Genomic DNA, 15,821 nt, shown 5'->3' with positions numbered 1-15,821 from the left:
TTTTTCCAGAATGTTTCTTGAGAAACTGTGATTTACAAAATTGTTTGTAATAGTTGTTTCAGTCATATAATATTCCACCACCAATGTCCCTTTCCCTCCAATATCCCCAGGTTCCCTTCCTCCCCTCCAGCCTGCCCCTTGGCAGGAATATAACAAATATATTTCATATTACTTGGTCAGCTAAAACAAATGGCAAATAGAATTATCAGAAAATAAAATAAAAATCAATTTGTGATGATTAACTGCTATATGTTTTTAACCTTTTTAACCTAGTAGAGGACAACCACATGCACCATTAGTGAATGCCATACTCGGTGCCACATGTTGGGAAGTTTCTCCTGTCCTTCAAAGGAGCTCTTTTAACTCTTGCAAAAATAGTTTCAAGGCGATTAATTCCTTAAGCAGTTTCCTGCCCATGAAGCTCTGTATAATTCCTTAAAGTCTGAATGATAATTTGATTGGACAGAGTATTCTTGGTGAGGTGTTAATGTTGTTGAGTTTTTGTGCTATATCCTTCCATATTCTTCTGACTTGTAAAGTTTCATTTGATAGATGCCCTGTACATCTTATCGGCTTTTCTTTGCTTATAACTTTCTCTTTTTGATCTGCTGCATTCAATATTCTTTCTCCTCGAATTTTGTCACTTTGAGTATAGTGTATTTTGGAGTTTTCCTAATTGGGTCCATTTTCCCTTTGATGTCCTTGAATCTTGGTGCCTGTAATCCTCCACTCTGGGAAGTTCTTATAGATGATTTCTGTAACTATTGTTTTATCATCACATTTGCCTTCCTGTTAGTCAGGGACCCTGATGATTCTTATAATGCTCCTCTTGAACTCATCCCATAGTCCTCTGGTGTGCTATTTATTTCTCTTCAGACTACTTCCCACCTTCTGCTGTTTGTTAGCAGTTTTCTCCTTCTCATCCTGGAACTTCTCAGTCTTTGGCTCAGCTTCTGTTATTCTGCTGTTCAGAGCTTCTATTGGCTTAAAAAAATATTACCTGCTTTGTTATTTATTTCTGACTGTAATGGGGGCTTTCCCCCCATTTTTGCTCTCATACTGTCTTGTGCTTTGCTGACGGCCTGTGCTATTGTTTCTGTGGGCTCATTAAACACCCTCATCACAGTGTCACTAAAGACGGCGAGGTTTTTCTGGTGTTGCTGATGTCTTCGGTGATATTGTTTTCACTCATTGCACTTGGTGGGTTTCTACATGCTCCTCCCAATCAGTTTTCTAGTGTTCTTGATGTACTGGCAGGTGAGTCTTTGTAATTCACCCCCAGAAGATGCTGAGGGAGTAAACTGAAGATTTCTTTGTCTTTTCTGCTCATCCTGGGATGCCAGAGCAGCAAGCAGAAGCTGGTTGCTGTGGAGGCAGGACCTGTGGCGTGGGCCCTTAATATGGCGTGGATTGGGTGTGGAAGCTATTGGAATCCACCCAGTTTGGGGGGGTGGGGAAGGGTGGCTCTGCCTTTAGTTTCAGAATAGGCCCAGTGGTATCAGCCAGAAACAAGACTGACCTGGGATGCTGGAGCAACAAGCAGGTTTGACTCTGATAGTTTTTTTTTCCTTTTTGTGTCACACCTGGAAATGCACTCCTGGCTATGTACTCAGTAATTACTCCTGGCAGTGCTCGGGGGACCATATCGGGTGCTGGGAATCGAACTTGGGTCTTCCGCATGCAAGGCAAACGCCCTACCAGCTGTGCTATTGCTCCAGCCCCTGACTCTGATAGTTTTGATGTACATAGAGTTACCTAACCTCTATTCCATCTAAATGACCACGGCTCTTGATCAATGTCCTTATACTCTCACCTGTCCCCGCATTTCCTCCTTCCATGAATTTCTCATTTCTGTAACCCAGGTCCAAGTGTTTGCCACCATGTAATGTCTTCCTTTTCCTTGCTTAGTCTTTCTGTATCTCACAGGCTTGTGAGAACAGCTGGTATTTGTCCTCGTCCCTCTGACTTAACATGCTCCTCAAGTGAGACTATTCAAGCACATTAATTCTATTGTGTCTTGGTATTTGTTATGAGAGGGACATAGGCTTGGTGGAATGTCTTGGCAGTGGAATTATGTAAGGAAAACTCTGTAGAACCCTTAAACCCACTTCTCGATATTTAGATGTGAGAAGTAGTCTCACTTCAAGGATGTTTTCCTAAGGAAGCAATTAAGAACAAGACCCGAATCCCAAGGAGTTGCATGACAATGACACTTACTATGAAAAAAGGTGAAAACAAATATCCAGTTCCAGGGGATCAGGTGAATAGATGGTGACATCCTCCAGTGTCCGTGCAGCGCCAGGTCCTGAGTGATGCACAAACAGGACATCGTCTGGGAACGTGCCAGTGATGGATCATTCAGTGAAAGTCGCAGGTTACAAAAAAAGTTTTGGGGTCACTTAAACAATTTTTTTTTTGTTTTTGGGGCACATCAAGCTCTGCTCAGAGATCATTGCTGGCAATACTCGGAGGGCTGTAGGTGGTATTGGGGATAGAACCTGGGTTGGCGGGGTGCAAGGCACATACCTTACACATCCTGTCTCTCTGACCCCCAAACATTGTCTTTTGTTTGGTTTTTGGGGGGCCAGCACCCAGTGACACTCAGGGTTAACTCCAGGCTCTGCACGTAATAATCGCTCCCAGCAGTTCTTGGGGACTATCTGGGGTGCTGGGTTTCGAATCTACTGAACCTGGGTTGACTGTGTGCAGAGCAACCACCCTATGTGCTGGACTATTGCTCTGACTCCATAACGTTATTTTTTTTATTAATTTTTTTAAATCCCTACAGCTGTTCTTAGAGGAAATAGTAGCTATCTGTCCATATTATGGACTTTCCTTTACATATAACTTTCTTTTTTTGACCCATTGCATTCCATACTCTGTCTCTGTCTTTGGATTTTGTCATTTTGAGTATAATGCGTTTTGGAGTTTTCCTAATTGGGTCTTTTGCCACTGGTGAGCTTTTGTGACTTATATTCCGTCTTGCCCCACCCCCGTGCTCTGGGGGTTCTTGGGTGAGGCTGCAGCAACACCCCTCCGCTCTCTCCCTCCCCCAGGTGCGCTGGAAGATGGACTGGCCTCCACCGGCGCACCCCGCTCTGCAGCCCCTGGGGCAATCTCCAGCTCAGAGAAGAGGATGAGCTGTGGAACGCAGTGCCCGCACCCACAGGGCCTCGGCCCCGGCCTCCACTCCGCAGAGGTAGGGCAGAGCCACAGAACCCACCAGGGAGGGAGGGCGGACGTGGGGGATGCCAGCTCCAAGGGACAATCACTGCAGACAAAACAGCAGGTTCCTACCCCCCACCTCCTGCCCCCAGCCCCACTGCAAGCCCTGGCTGGTTGGTCTGCAGTGTGGTCCTGGGTATCACCCTGAATCCCATCTTGCTCCAAGACCGGCCTTTCTGGTACTGTGCTCGCCTTCTGGGCCATGGGGCCTGGGCAGATTATAGAAAGCAGCCCAGGGCTGGGGTTCCTTCGGCCATCCTTTGAGGACTGCCAGGCAGGGAGAAAGCAGAGTGGTGTGATCAGAGGGGCTGGAGTGATAGTCAGTGGGGAGGGCAAGGCTGACTTGATTCACATCCTGGAGCCCCGCAGCGTCCCCTGAGCACTGCCAGAAGTGATCTCTGAGTGCAGAGCCGTGGGTCAGCCTAAGCACTGCCAGGTGGGACTTTATGCCCTCCAGACCTCCATGACCCATATTACTGGTTCTTGCTCTTTTCGGAGAGGGCGGTGGTTTGGGGCCACACCTGGCTATGCCCAGGGGCTGTTCCTGGTTCTGTACTCCGGGATCCCTCAGGATGTGACAATGAGCACACGCACCTGGTCAGTGAGTCTAGAGCCTGACAGTGAGCACACATCCCTGCCCAATGACCCCGCACACCTGGCTGATGACCCACACACCCCTGCTCAATGACCCGCACACCTGGCTGATGAACCTGCACACCTGGCTGATGACCCACACACTCCTTCTCAATGACCCCACACAGCTGGCCGATGACCCACACACCCTGCCCCACTGACTCTCGGACCTGACCAGTGACTCACATACACCTACTCAATAACCCCTCAGACCTGGCCAAGTACCCACACACCCCTACTCAATAACTCCACACACCTGGCCAGTGATGTCACGCCCACCAGTGACCAGAGAGACATGACCGCCATCATCCACGCCTGATTGAGGAACAACACACCTGAGTAAGCCCCTCGCACCCCTGCCCCGTGCAGCGCCATGATGCCTGATGAGCTTCCCTGCGACGCTTGCTGTACTGTTGGGAGAACCATGGCTGTGCGGTAACTTTTCAAAGCCGGATCTGGAAGCTGCCCAGCGCATTCTCAAGCCGCACACAGTTAACATTGGTGTTTTCTTGGTCTCTGCATCCTGAGAACCCCCTCCCCAACCTCCACACCTGTCTCCAGCCGCCAGAGAGTCTGAGCCCCTCAATGACCATGACAAAAGTTCTCTGAACTAAGCGGCAACTTTCCAGGAAAGTTTGCCTCTAACAGATGTGTCTGGCAGCAGAGCCATCTCCGGCAACCCTACTCCCAGCTGCAGGAATCACCCCAAGGAGACCATTTCTAGGGACAGGGAATGACTTAAAGGGTAGCGGGCACCTTCCTGGGGATCCCGGTACCTCCACTCCCATCTTTCTATTTGAGATTTAATTTTTCTTCTTTAGTTTTGGGACTACGTCCCACAGTGCTCTGGGCTTACTCCTGGCTCTGTGCTCAGAGATCATTCCTAGGAGGGCTTGGGAGACCATCTGCAGTGCCAGGGATCAAACCAGAACCATCTACATGCAAGACAAGAGACTTTGCTCCTGCACCATCTCCACAGCTTGCTTCTGCTTCACCAGGATGACCTGGTCTCACCTCACAGTGTTCCCCTGGAGTTGTGGTCTCGGGCCACCAGGGTGAACTATTTTTAAAATGTTCCTTTTCTGGAAGAGACTGCTCCCATGCATTCTCCCTCCCATCCCTGCCCCCAAAGCTTTTCCACGTGGTCACAAACTAGTGTCCTACGGGCAACCTTGGCCAGGCCAGGACATTCTCCTCATCTGCTCCCCGCCGCGCTCTTGGGCTCCATCCATCCAACACCCCTGAGCCCAGTGAGGTGCCCGCGGGAGTGCCAAGGATCCCACAGCGGAGAGGGCACACCTGTCCTTCTCTTGGAAGTATCTGCCAATGTGAAGAGGGCAGAGGAGGACAGTCAGATAACACTGAACCAACGAACAGTGTGTTTGTAGGCTTGGAACAGGCTAGAAAGACATTAGAAGGGCCATTAAGAGTCAGGGGCACCTGCTGTTTATCAGACACACCCCGGCCCCCGGCCCACAGCCCTGTGAAGGGCCACAAGGGGCTCTAGTGTTGCTGGAGCAGCCACACGTTATCCAGTGCTGAGTCGCAGCAGACCTGCTCGTTTCCTGCCCACGGCTCCTACAAGCCAGTCTCATTCCCTGAGTTCATAGGTACCACCTGGCAAAAGAACGTGGCTGCCACAATCTTTCACACATTGGAGCCCAGCGGCTTGCTGGGCAAGCTCTCTCTCTTGTTTTGCCCCCCCCCGCCCCCCTGCTGGCAGTCCCTCTTCCCCAGAAATGTCTGTAGCTGTGCTGCCCAGCAGACTGAGTTCTTGGCTGGGGGCTGGCTTCATTGGCAACCATTGTGTGTCCAGAAACCCCACCTCCTCCAGGAGCCCAGTAGTTCTTTTTTGTTGGTTTGGGGACCACACTTGGCAACACTCAGGATTACTTCTGGTTCCATTCAGGATCACTTCTGGCAGACTCAGGGCTCCAAAGGGGGGATGGAACCCGGGTCTGCAGCACGCAAGGCAAGCAGTACTGTACTGCACCGTACTGTTGCTCTGGTTCTGACCTTGTGGGTTTTTTTTCTTTTTCTTTTTGCCACACGCAGCCATGGTTAGGGGTTACTCCCAGTTCTGCACTCAGGAATCACTCATGGGTGCTTGGGGGCAACATACGGGATGCTGGTGATGGAATCCGGGTCTGCTGTGTGCAAGGCAAGTGCCCTGCCAGCTGTCCTCTCTCTCTGCTCCTAGTCTTGTGTTCTTTTTTTAAGTTTTTTTTCTTTTTGGGTCATACCTGGCAGTGCTCAGGGGACCGTATGGGATGCTGGGAATTGAACCACGTGCAATTGGTTGGCCACGCGCAAGGCAGACACCCTCCCTGCTGTGCTATCGCTGCAGCCATTGGCCTTGTGCTCTTGACCAGCCTAAGGCTCTGGCATGCCTTCAGCTCTCCCTCCCTCCTGGGGGCCCTTTGGTGCCCCCACTTCACGTTTGATGACTAATCTGATGGAGCCTGGGAATTTCCCTGAGCGAGTTCTGATATCCTTCTAAGGCACAGGGTCAAAGGGACCCAGGACTGTGAGGGAAGCCCCTGGCCGAGCCCCCTGCCTGTGCATTGTGGCTGTGGGCTGTGTGGAGGTGGGTTTGGGAGTTTCTCATGGTCGAACCTCGCCTTTGGGAGCGAGCATGTGGGTCTCTGGTAGAACTGAGACTAAACAAGTCTTAACTGATCTCCAGTGATGACACGAAAATTCCTGAGGGGGAAGCAAATGAATTCCTCATGGCATTTGTGGACAGTCAAAGGGTTATTACCAACTGAAAGGAGGGAAGTATCTTGGGGGCAGCAGCACACCTGACTGTCTTGAGTCTTCTGGAAAGGAGGAGAGAATGAAAAAGTCTAGTTCCTGTGAGCCAAAACACCCTCTATGCAACAATCTTGAGCCCTTGGCAACGTTCCCCTCCTGGTCAACAGGCTTCAGCGGGAAGCAGGGATTTGGTCAGCTGGCACACAGGAAGTGGTCACAGGGTTGCATGGGCAGTTGTGCCCAGTGGGCTGACTGCAACTAATGCCCAACTGCAACTCTTCCTTCCCAGAGCCGAAAGAGAACAACAAAGAGTTTACATGGAGCGTGGGCTTGACTATGCACTCATCAATACAGAACAATTTTAATTTGGGGTTGGAGAGATAGTACAGTGGGTGCACATAACAGTGCACTTGCCTTGCACACAACCGACCCGAGTTTGATCCCCAGCACGAGGTATGGTCTCCCAAGCACTGCGGGAAGTGATCTCTGAGCACAGAGCCAGGAGTAAGCCATGAGCACAGCTAGGTTTGGCCATCAAAATCGAAAAAAAGATTTTTTTATTTAAAAAATACACGCATATAAAAATGTTTTCAGTTATGAAAAATAAGATGCATGAAAATTAAGCCTTCTAACTCATTTCTTTTCCTGTTATGTATGTACAACATATATAACATATATGTTATGGGACTCCGCACCAGGCTGTGGGGCGGGTGAGAGCCCCCTCCCACCCCAAAGGACCCAGCCCCGGCAGCCAACCTCCACTACCCAACCACCGCCATGCTCCAGGCCGCTTTCCGTATGCTGAAGCCAAGCCTCATGCAAGAATGAAGTCCCATGGAACCCAGATAATGCGGAACTTTGTGACCTTGGACTCTGGACTCAATGGGGATCCAGATTAGAGATCCTCTGCCTGCTTCCCCCAGTCTCCAGTGACTCAGGGATCACACCCATAAGCAACACCCTGCCGGCACCAGAAAATCTCCTCATCAGCCACCTTTGAAGCTGCGTGACATATGATAAGATACTTACTACCCATTTATGCCTCTTGGAGAGCCCGGCAAGCTACCAAGACTATCCCGCCCGCACGGGTAGAGCCTGGCAAGCTCCCCGTGGTGTATTTGATATGCCAAATACAGTAACGACAATAGGTCTGATTCCCCTGACCCTGAAAGAGCCTCCAATCATTGGGAAAAGAAAGTAAGAAGAGGCTGCTAAAATCTCAGGGCTGGGAGGAATAGAGATGTTACTGGCACCTGCTTGAGTAATTCGAAGACCAACAGAATGATAGTGATACAGTGATACACTGATAATATATATAACCGCCACAGCCATGCTTAAGAACACTCTCCACACACTTGGATGAGCCTCACGCATGAAGGAACCGGCAGAGGAACCCAGGTGTGCGGGACCCGGGGCTGAGATCTCCAAGCCTGCTCAGATTGGGACTGGGCATCCTCCACCCAGATCCCCCATCTTCCAGTAGCTAGGTGTTACACCCACCAACCACCCCCCCACACACACCCGGCGCTGTGTAATCCCATCAACAGCAAAGACCCAGAGACTATAAAACCAAGCTCCCGGAAGTATGAGACCATGAGTCTAGTTCTTGCTCTCGGGGAACTCGGCAAGCTACCAAGAGTATCCTGCCCACATGGCAGAGTCTCGCAAGCTCCCTGTGGCATATTCAATATGCCAAAACCCAGTAACAATGATGGGTCTCATTCCCCTGACCCTGAAAGATCCTCCAATGTGGCACTTGCTAAAATTTCAGGGCTAGGACATTATTGGTGCCTGCTCAAGGAAATCGATGAACAATGGGATGACAGTGATACAGTGATATATATATATATCACATATATATCACTGATATATATAGATATAACTGTGATATTTATCAGTGATATATGTGATATATATATATATATATACAGTATCTATATCACTACATGAACAACGGGAGGACAGTAATAGTGACATATCTATATATATCTATATCTATCTATCTATCTATCTATCTATCTATATATGTAGCACTGTCGTCCCTTGTTGCCCTTCACCCAACCGTTCATTGGGTAGTTCCTGTGTGACTGGCACTGCTGTGATCCTGGGGTTGTCCCGGTCACAACACACTGGGTCCCACCTTCGTGACTTACTGTTGAGGATGAAGAAACTAAAGAGGAAGCAAATACATATCCAATCCCGATCGGAAATTGTGTGATCTCCAGGTCCCTGAGGGAGGAGGCAGTGATGCACGGCAGGAGAGAGAGGCAGATGGCCAGACTCTTCGATCTGCTTAGGATGGGCGGCAAGTACCAAAACTAGGAGCAAAGAGCAGAGAGCAGAGAGCAGTAGTTCCTCTGGGGAGCAAGTCTTGCCTGGCAAATCTGCCTACAGGGCCCTTTTCTATGATTTAAATTTCTTACCAAGTTGCATACTGATTTATTGATTTTTTTGGTAAGGGACAGACCTCCCCAACAGTGTTGGGGGTGCCCAGCGTTACACCCATTGGTGCTTGGGAGGCCACGAGGTGTCAGGAATTAAGCCTGGAGCCTTGTGTGTGTCAGACCAGTGCTCCGGCCCAATGTGCTCTCTCCCCAGCCCTGCCCTGCCTTGACTGTTTACAACAAACTAGGTAACTAGATTTACAGAAAACGGAGCTGTTCTAAGGTATCTTGGGAACTGTGTTTTTCTTCAATGAGTGCAAGGGACTGGAAAAGGGTCCGGCACTAGGTAGAGATAGAGTAGAAGTGACAAAATAAAGCAGAGAACATTTCTTTCTACTTGGGGAGCACAGCGCGGGAGTGAGTCTGCTGAGCTGTATTTATTTGGGAGCCACACCTGGCGGTGTTCAGGGGTTACTCCTGGCTCCACACTCAGGAATCACTCCTGGCAGGGCTCAGGGTACCATATGCGGTATTGAGGATTGAACCCAGGTTGACCACGCACAAGGTGAGCACCCTCCTCACTGTACTATGGCTCCAGCCCCTGTAGCTTTTATTCTTGAGTTCAGACCTCCCTGAGCAATGGGTGCACTCAGAGCCTTCAGAGAGAAACATGCTTGGGGGCCTCAGGAGGGTTCACAGGCGAGCGAGCAGCTTCCCTGGAGAATCAGTAGCTGAGGTGTGACTTTCCCTCCCAGAATCTGCATCAAGAAGACCGAGACAGTATCACTTCTGAGAATATACTCTGGGGCACAAATACACACACCAGAAACACCATCTGCACTCCTATGTTCACTGCAGCACTATTTACCATAGCCAGTACTCTGGAAACAACCTGAGTATCTGAGAACAGATAAATGGATAAAGAAACTATGGCACATCTACAAAATGGAATACTATGCAGCTATTAGGAAAAATGAAGTCATGAAATTTGCCTATAAATGGAGAGTATCATGCTGAGTTATATGAGCCAGAAGGAGAGGAACAGATATAGAATGACTGCATTCATTTGTGGTGTATGGAGCGATAGTACAGCGGTAGGGCGTTTTCCTTACAAGCGGCCAACATGGCAACCCGAGTTCGATTCCTCCGCCCCTCTCGGAGAGCCCGGCAAGCTACCAAGAGTATCTTCACCCGTACGGCAGAACCTGGCAAGCTACCCGTGATGTATTTGATATGCCAAACAGAGTAACGACAAGTCTCATTATGGAGACGTTACTGGGCCCGCTCAAGCAAATTGATGAACAATGGGAGGACCATGACTGTGACCATGATATATATATATATATATATATATATATATATATATATATATGTAGAGAGAGAGAGAAAGAGAGGAGAAAGAGAGAGAGTAGAAGACTAATATCCATGGCAGGGAAAACAGGAGTTAGAAAGACTTGTCAATGGTTGTAACTAACCACAAGTGTGTGGGGGGCTTAGGGTAGATAAGATAGAGAAGAGACCAGAATGGTAATAATAGCAGGAAATGATCACACTGGACAAAATCTGAGGGTTAAAAGTAGGTAAGGGATATTCTGGATAACCTTTCAGTATCAATATTACAAACCATAATACCCCAAAGTGGGGGGGGGGGAGACAGAGACAGAGAGACAGAGAGAGAGACAGAGAATCAAAGAAAAGCACCAGCCATAGAGGCAGGCAGGGGGTGAGGGGTGGGAGTGATGGGAAGGAACCTGGGGACACTGGTGCTGGGAAATGTGCACTGGTGGAGGGATGGGTGCTGGAACACTGTATGACTGAAATCCAATCGTGAACAGCTTTGTAAAAAAATTTAAAAAGAAAGAAGGCTGAGACAGATGATTCATGGGGGGTGAGACCCGTGGGAGTGAAAGAGGTGTGTGAAACATGGCAAACTTGGGTGATATTCTTGCCCATTAATAAGAACTAAGAGTGCCCCCAATCCCCAGTTCCCAGCAGTGTGTGTGTGTGGGGGGGAGGACTGAGTGCATACACAGCCACCAGAGCCATACAGAAGTGCCAAAGGGACCTTCACTCATCGCTAAACCGGGATCAAGGATTCCTTCCTCTGCCATCAGTCATTTGAAGAGGGGCACATTTTCTTCTCCATCACTCGGGAAAGCGGGCGGGAGGGGTACAGTTTGATGGGCTCAAAGTTCCACCCAACAGGAAGAGCTGTGTGACCCCAAGATCTCGAGGAGGTGTCTGAAAGGCCCACCCCCCACCCTGAGGGGATGATGGACCCTGTCTCTGAAGTGCTTTATCTCCTCAAGGGCCAACCCAATGCATGTCTGAGAGTTTCTAGAGAAATCGTCTGCCATTGTCCTGCCCTGCCCCCCTCAGTTGGGGTGTAACTCAGTTGTGAGGCCCAGATTCTCCACCCTGTCCTGGCAGACACACCTCCCCATGAACCTCAGCTTTGAAGGTTTCTCCTTTGTAAAATGCTCCCAAGAGTACCCCTGTTCCAGTTCTATTTGCTCTGTGGAATACAGTGCAGTGTCAGAAAGCAGATGCATTTTCTTTGATTTGGGGTGGATGTTGTTTTGTTTTGTTTTGAGGGGCCCACACCTGGTGGTGCTCAGGGCTTCCTCCTGGCTCTATGCTCAGGGATCACTCCTGGTGGTGCTCAGGGTACCATACACAGTGCTGGTTGTGATTGCATGCAAAGCAAGCACCATGCTTGCTGTTCTATCATTCTGGTTGGGAATGCATTTTTTTTTATGCAGTGGAAACTTCTGGATCTGATGGCTTATAGATTCATGGCTTGTCTTTTCTTTTTTCCTTTTTTTTCGGCTTTTTGGGTCACACCTGGTAATGCTCAGGGGTTACTCCTGGCTCTGTACTCAGGAATATCTCCTAGAGTTGCTCTGGGGACTGTATGAGATGCCAGGGATCGAACCCAGGTCAGCCACATACGAGGCAAACACCCTACCCACTATACTATTAGTCTGGCCCCTTGACTTGCTTTTATTCAGAAGCTCATCTTGTCCAGGACTTGTTCCTCGGAAGCAGGGGTGCTAATAGGCATCAGCTTGGGAGAGTGAGAAGGTTATCCATTTAAATTGGGTTTTGTGACTGACACTGTCATTTTGCAAATAGCATTGCTATCAGCAGCTATAGTTGGGGTGATGTCCCTGGAATATGGTCTGGGAGCTAGGGAGATAGCTCAGGAAATGGAGCACTGCCCTGACTCTAGTCCCCAGCATTGCAGACCCCTGAGTACTGCTTACTGTAGCCCTGAATGCCCCCAGATCCTCCAGGTATGTCCAGGATAAAAATGTAAAATAAAAAGGGCTTAAGAAATCGCACTATGGGAGGGTGCTTGCTTTGCACGTGACTGACTTTGGTTCTATTCCCAGCACCCCACATCACCCCCTGAGGTCCATCAAGAGTGATCCCTGAGCACTAATTTATTTCTTTATTTGGGGGTGGGAGGATGGTGGGCCGTACCATGTGGTGCTCAGGGGCTTCTACTGGCTCTCTATCTAGGCGTGACCCCTGCTAGTTTTCAGGGGACCATATATGGTGTCACGGATTCAAACTTAGGTGGGTTGCATGCAAAGCTTTATCCCCTCCACTACCTCTTTGGCCCCTACTATTGTCCATTTTCCAGATGATAAAGGTCTGGATTAGAGAGGTTAGAAAAGAACTAATTTTTCAGTTAGTTACAGTGAGTGAAATTCTGGGAGCATTGGAACCAAAGTCTGAGTCCAAAGCTCACAGCTTTAATCGCTGGAGCCAAACTGACTGTGAACCTTTTCACGCCATTCTCTAGTGGTGGCCTTAGTGGGCCCATTCATTCATTCATTCATTCATTTATTCATTCATTCAGCAGTGTTTGATGAGGCCTTCCCAGCAGCCTCTGTGTTTGGTTGTTATTGGAAGTTCAACAGTGTCACCTGTGTGTGTGTGTGTGTGTGTGTGTGTGTGTGTGTGTGTGTGTGTTCTTGTCGGCCTCTCTTCCTACCTCCGGATGTGCACCCATTTGTTTTACCCTCAGGAGATTAATGTACATTGAGAGATCTTTGACCATCTCTCCTTTCAGTGCCCTGTCAGTAATTCAGTGCCCCCTTTCCACAGGTTAAAAGGGACGCTAAGCGAACACCCACAGAAGAAGTCACCGTTAATGTATCCACTAGCATCCGACCAATGGACAGGAGTGTCAAGCTCGTCAAGAACTGTGTCGACTAGCAGGTGTTGGATGAGAAACACAGACAGACCCGGGTGCCCCTCACAGACTGGAGTTCATCGAGGAATTGCCAAGCGCTGGGGGACTCTGCTGCCGGAGGGTCTTCTTCCCCTGGCAGCCCAGAGTGGCCTGTACTGAGGGGTTGCCTCAGCCCCCCCACGCACCACACAAATGCACGGGCACAGCCCTCACCTCGGGTCTCAGGCTGCAGAGGGTCCACGCAGTAGCCTCTTTGCAGCTCCTGCACCGTGTCCTGGGTGGAGTAGGGCTCAAGGCACAGGCCAGTTCAGGAAAAGCAGGAGAGGAGTTCTTGGGTACAGGACTCACACATCAGTTCTCAGCCCTTGAAGCCAAATAGGGAGCATGATTTGGGCCGGGTCGTTCTTCTTGTTGTTTTGTCATTGAGAAATCCCCGACCCAGACTTGACTATTCACCCAACTTTCAGGCCAGGTGTAGGAGAAAAATCTGGACATGGGGTGGTTCCCTCGTATTCTCATTTACTTGGTTCAGTAGGAGACAGTGTCTGATCCAAGTTCACATAAACAAATCCACCTCACACCCCTCATGAGTCCTTTGGGCAGCGGGGCGGGGTGGGGGGGCGGGAGGAGCAGTCACATGACAGGCTGGAGCAGTAGGACAGCGGAGGATGTTTGCCTTGAAAGCAGCTGACCCAGGTTTGATCCCTAGCATCCCATATGGTCTCCCCCAGCACCTCTAGAAGTAGTTCCCAAGTACAGAACCAGGACTAACTCCCAAACATCGCTGGGTGTGACTCAAAAAACAAAAACAAAAAAATACGACCAGTCACATGTACTTCTCAACTGCCTTGATGTTGTTACCCTCCCTGTCCCCCATGCTGATGTTCCCCAGGTCACACAGTTCGTTGTGGTCCCCATACCTGCCCCAGAATACCCCTTGGAAGGCTCAAGCAGATATTGGTTTCTGTTCTGTGTCCATGACTTTGCAGCTCCATACACTGTGTCCTTAAGTGTTTTCTCTGGTCAATCTGTCTTTTATAACTGTTTCTCAAAAACTGAGCACTGCCTGCAAGAGGGAGACCATCCAGCATCCACAGGGCTGCCTTGGCTTCTCTATACAAAGCTTGGGAACTCAAGAATCCTGAGAGAGTCCCAAGTTTCTCCTGAGACTCATGTGCTCCCTGTGAGACATGTGGTTTTGTTAGGAAGATTTTCTAACATAGCTTTGAACCCGTGAAGGCAGAAGTACTTCCCTACGAAGTCATGTAGCATGATTATGTTTAAATTTTTCTAAATGTTAACATGCCTGCAATTGGGAAGGTATCGGGCTTCTGTTGTACCTATTGATGTCAATAAAGTTGGTGTTGAGCAGAACAAGGAAGCCTACTCGTGTGTGTTTCTGTGGTCCCCACTATTGACATATACGGGTTCATATGCAGGAACTTGGGGGCTTTGGAAACTCTTTGCTTCTGAGTCCAGAAAATCCATAATACTTAACTGGGCGGTCTGGCTGGAGGATGGAGGCAGCGGTTGGGGTGAGTGTGGCTGCCAGGGCTTTGGCAGGGTGGGAACTTGGCTCCAGCCCCTGTGGAGCTCTCCCCAGAGGTCTGAGTGGGACCAGATAGATGAGAACTTTTTGTGGTTAGCTAATCTCTTTAAAGATTTATTTATGAGTCTCTGGAACTGGGCTGGTGGATGTGCTTACAAGGTGGCAGTGGTGGGGGAACATGAGTGTGACTACTGAGGCTTCCAGAAGTACGGGAAGGTGTTGGTGGGGGTCACCCATCCTGAGAAGACCTGGAGGTTTTAGCCAAAAAGAAAAAAACACACATATACCTGAAATTGTTGGCAGCTTAGCATTCCTGCAAAGCTCAGTCATGAAGTGGTGGAGTCCAACCAAAGAGGCATTTCCCGTTTTATTCTTTTTTTTGGGGGGGGGGGGGTCACACCTGGCAATGCTCAGGGGTTATTTCTGGCTCTGCACTCAGGAATCACTCCTGGTGTTGCTCAGGGGACCACCCTTTATTTGGTGCTCCCTTCTCTATCTGAGCTCCCTTTTCCCCTAGCATGTGTGGCTGGCCTCCAAGCCATGGAGCAAAATTCCTGGTACTAATCTCGGCCATTCTTGGGTGTTAGTCTCCTATTTTGTTACTTTATGTTCCCCAAAATGTGGAATGCTTCACGAATTTGCGTGTCATCCTTGTGCAGGGGCCACGCTAATCTTCTCTGTATCGTCCCAATTTTAGTATATGTGCTGCCGAAGTAAGCACTCCCCTTTTATTCTTTTTTTTTTTTAATTGTTTTTATTTATTGAATCGCTGTGGAAAAAGTTACAAAGCTTTCAGGTTTAGGTCTCGGTCATGCAAATATCAATCACATTTCCCTTTACCAATACTTATTTTTCACCACGAAGGACCCCAATAAACCCCCCCACCCCCAATGCCTGTGGGGCAGATGAATTCTAGTTAACACTCTGTCTACTTTGACTAGCTTCATTGTTTCGATAAAAGTCGCACCATTATTATTTAGACTTCACCCCCCCCCCCAATCAGCCATGCTGAAAAAGCATTGTGAAATGATTTGCTTTCTACAGCTGGGTTCAAGAATTAAATGATGTCACG

General features: G+C 49.1%; 1 protein-coding gene and 1 non-coding gene across 2 annotated transcripts in view; one reads left to right on the top strand and one right to left on the bottom strand.

Moving 5' to 3' along the window:
- BAALC (BAALC binder of MAP3K1 and KLF4) overlaps nt 1–13,611 on the top strand; it is a 47,277-nt gene extending 33,666 nt beyond the window's left edge. Inside the window, exons 2-3 of the mRNA XM_056110355.1 lie at nt 3,057–3,199; nt 13,113–13,611. Of these exons, the coding sequence (XP_055966330.1) occupies nt 3,057–3,199; nt 13,113–13,223 (254 nt within the window). The 3' untranslated portion in view covers nt 13,224–13,611. The remainder of the gene's footprint in view (nt 1–3,056; nt 3,200–13,112) is intronic.
- A 1,752-nt stretch (nt 13,612–15,363) lies between these two features.
- On the bottom strand, nt 15,364–15,470 carry LOC130022868 (U6 spliceosomal RNA). The gene has a single exon (XR_008792327.1). It is a non-coding gene; the product is annotated as a U6 spliceosomal RNA (small nuclear RNA).
- Nucleotides 15,471–15,821: the final 351 nt, after the last annotated feature.

This window comes from Sorex fumeus, unplaced genomic scaffold (assembly GCF_029834395.1).
Source record: "Sorex fumeus unplaced genomic scaffold, SorFum_2.1 ptg000002l, whole genome shotgun sequence".
NCBI classification, from domain to species: Eukaryota; Metazoa; Chordata; class Mammalia; order Eulipotyphla; family Soricidae; genus Sorex; species Sorex fumeus.
The sequence above is the reverse complement of the archived record's forward strand: the minus strand, read 5'-3'. Positions and strand labels throughout refer to the sequence as shown.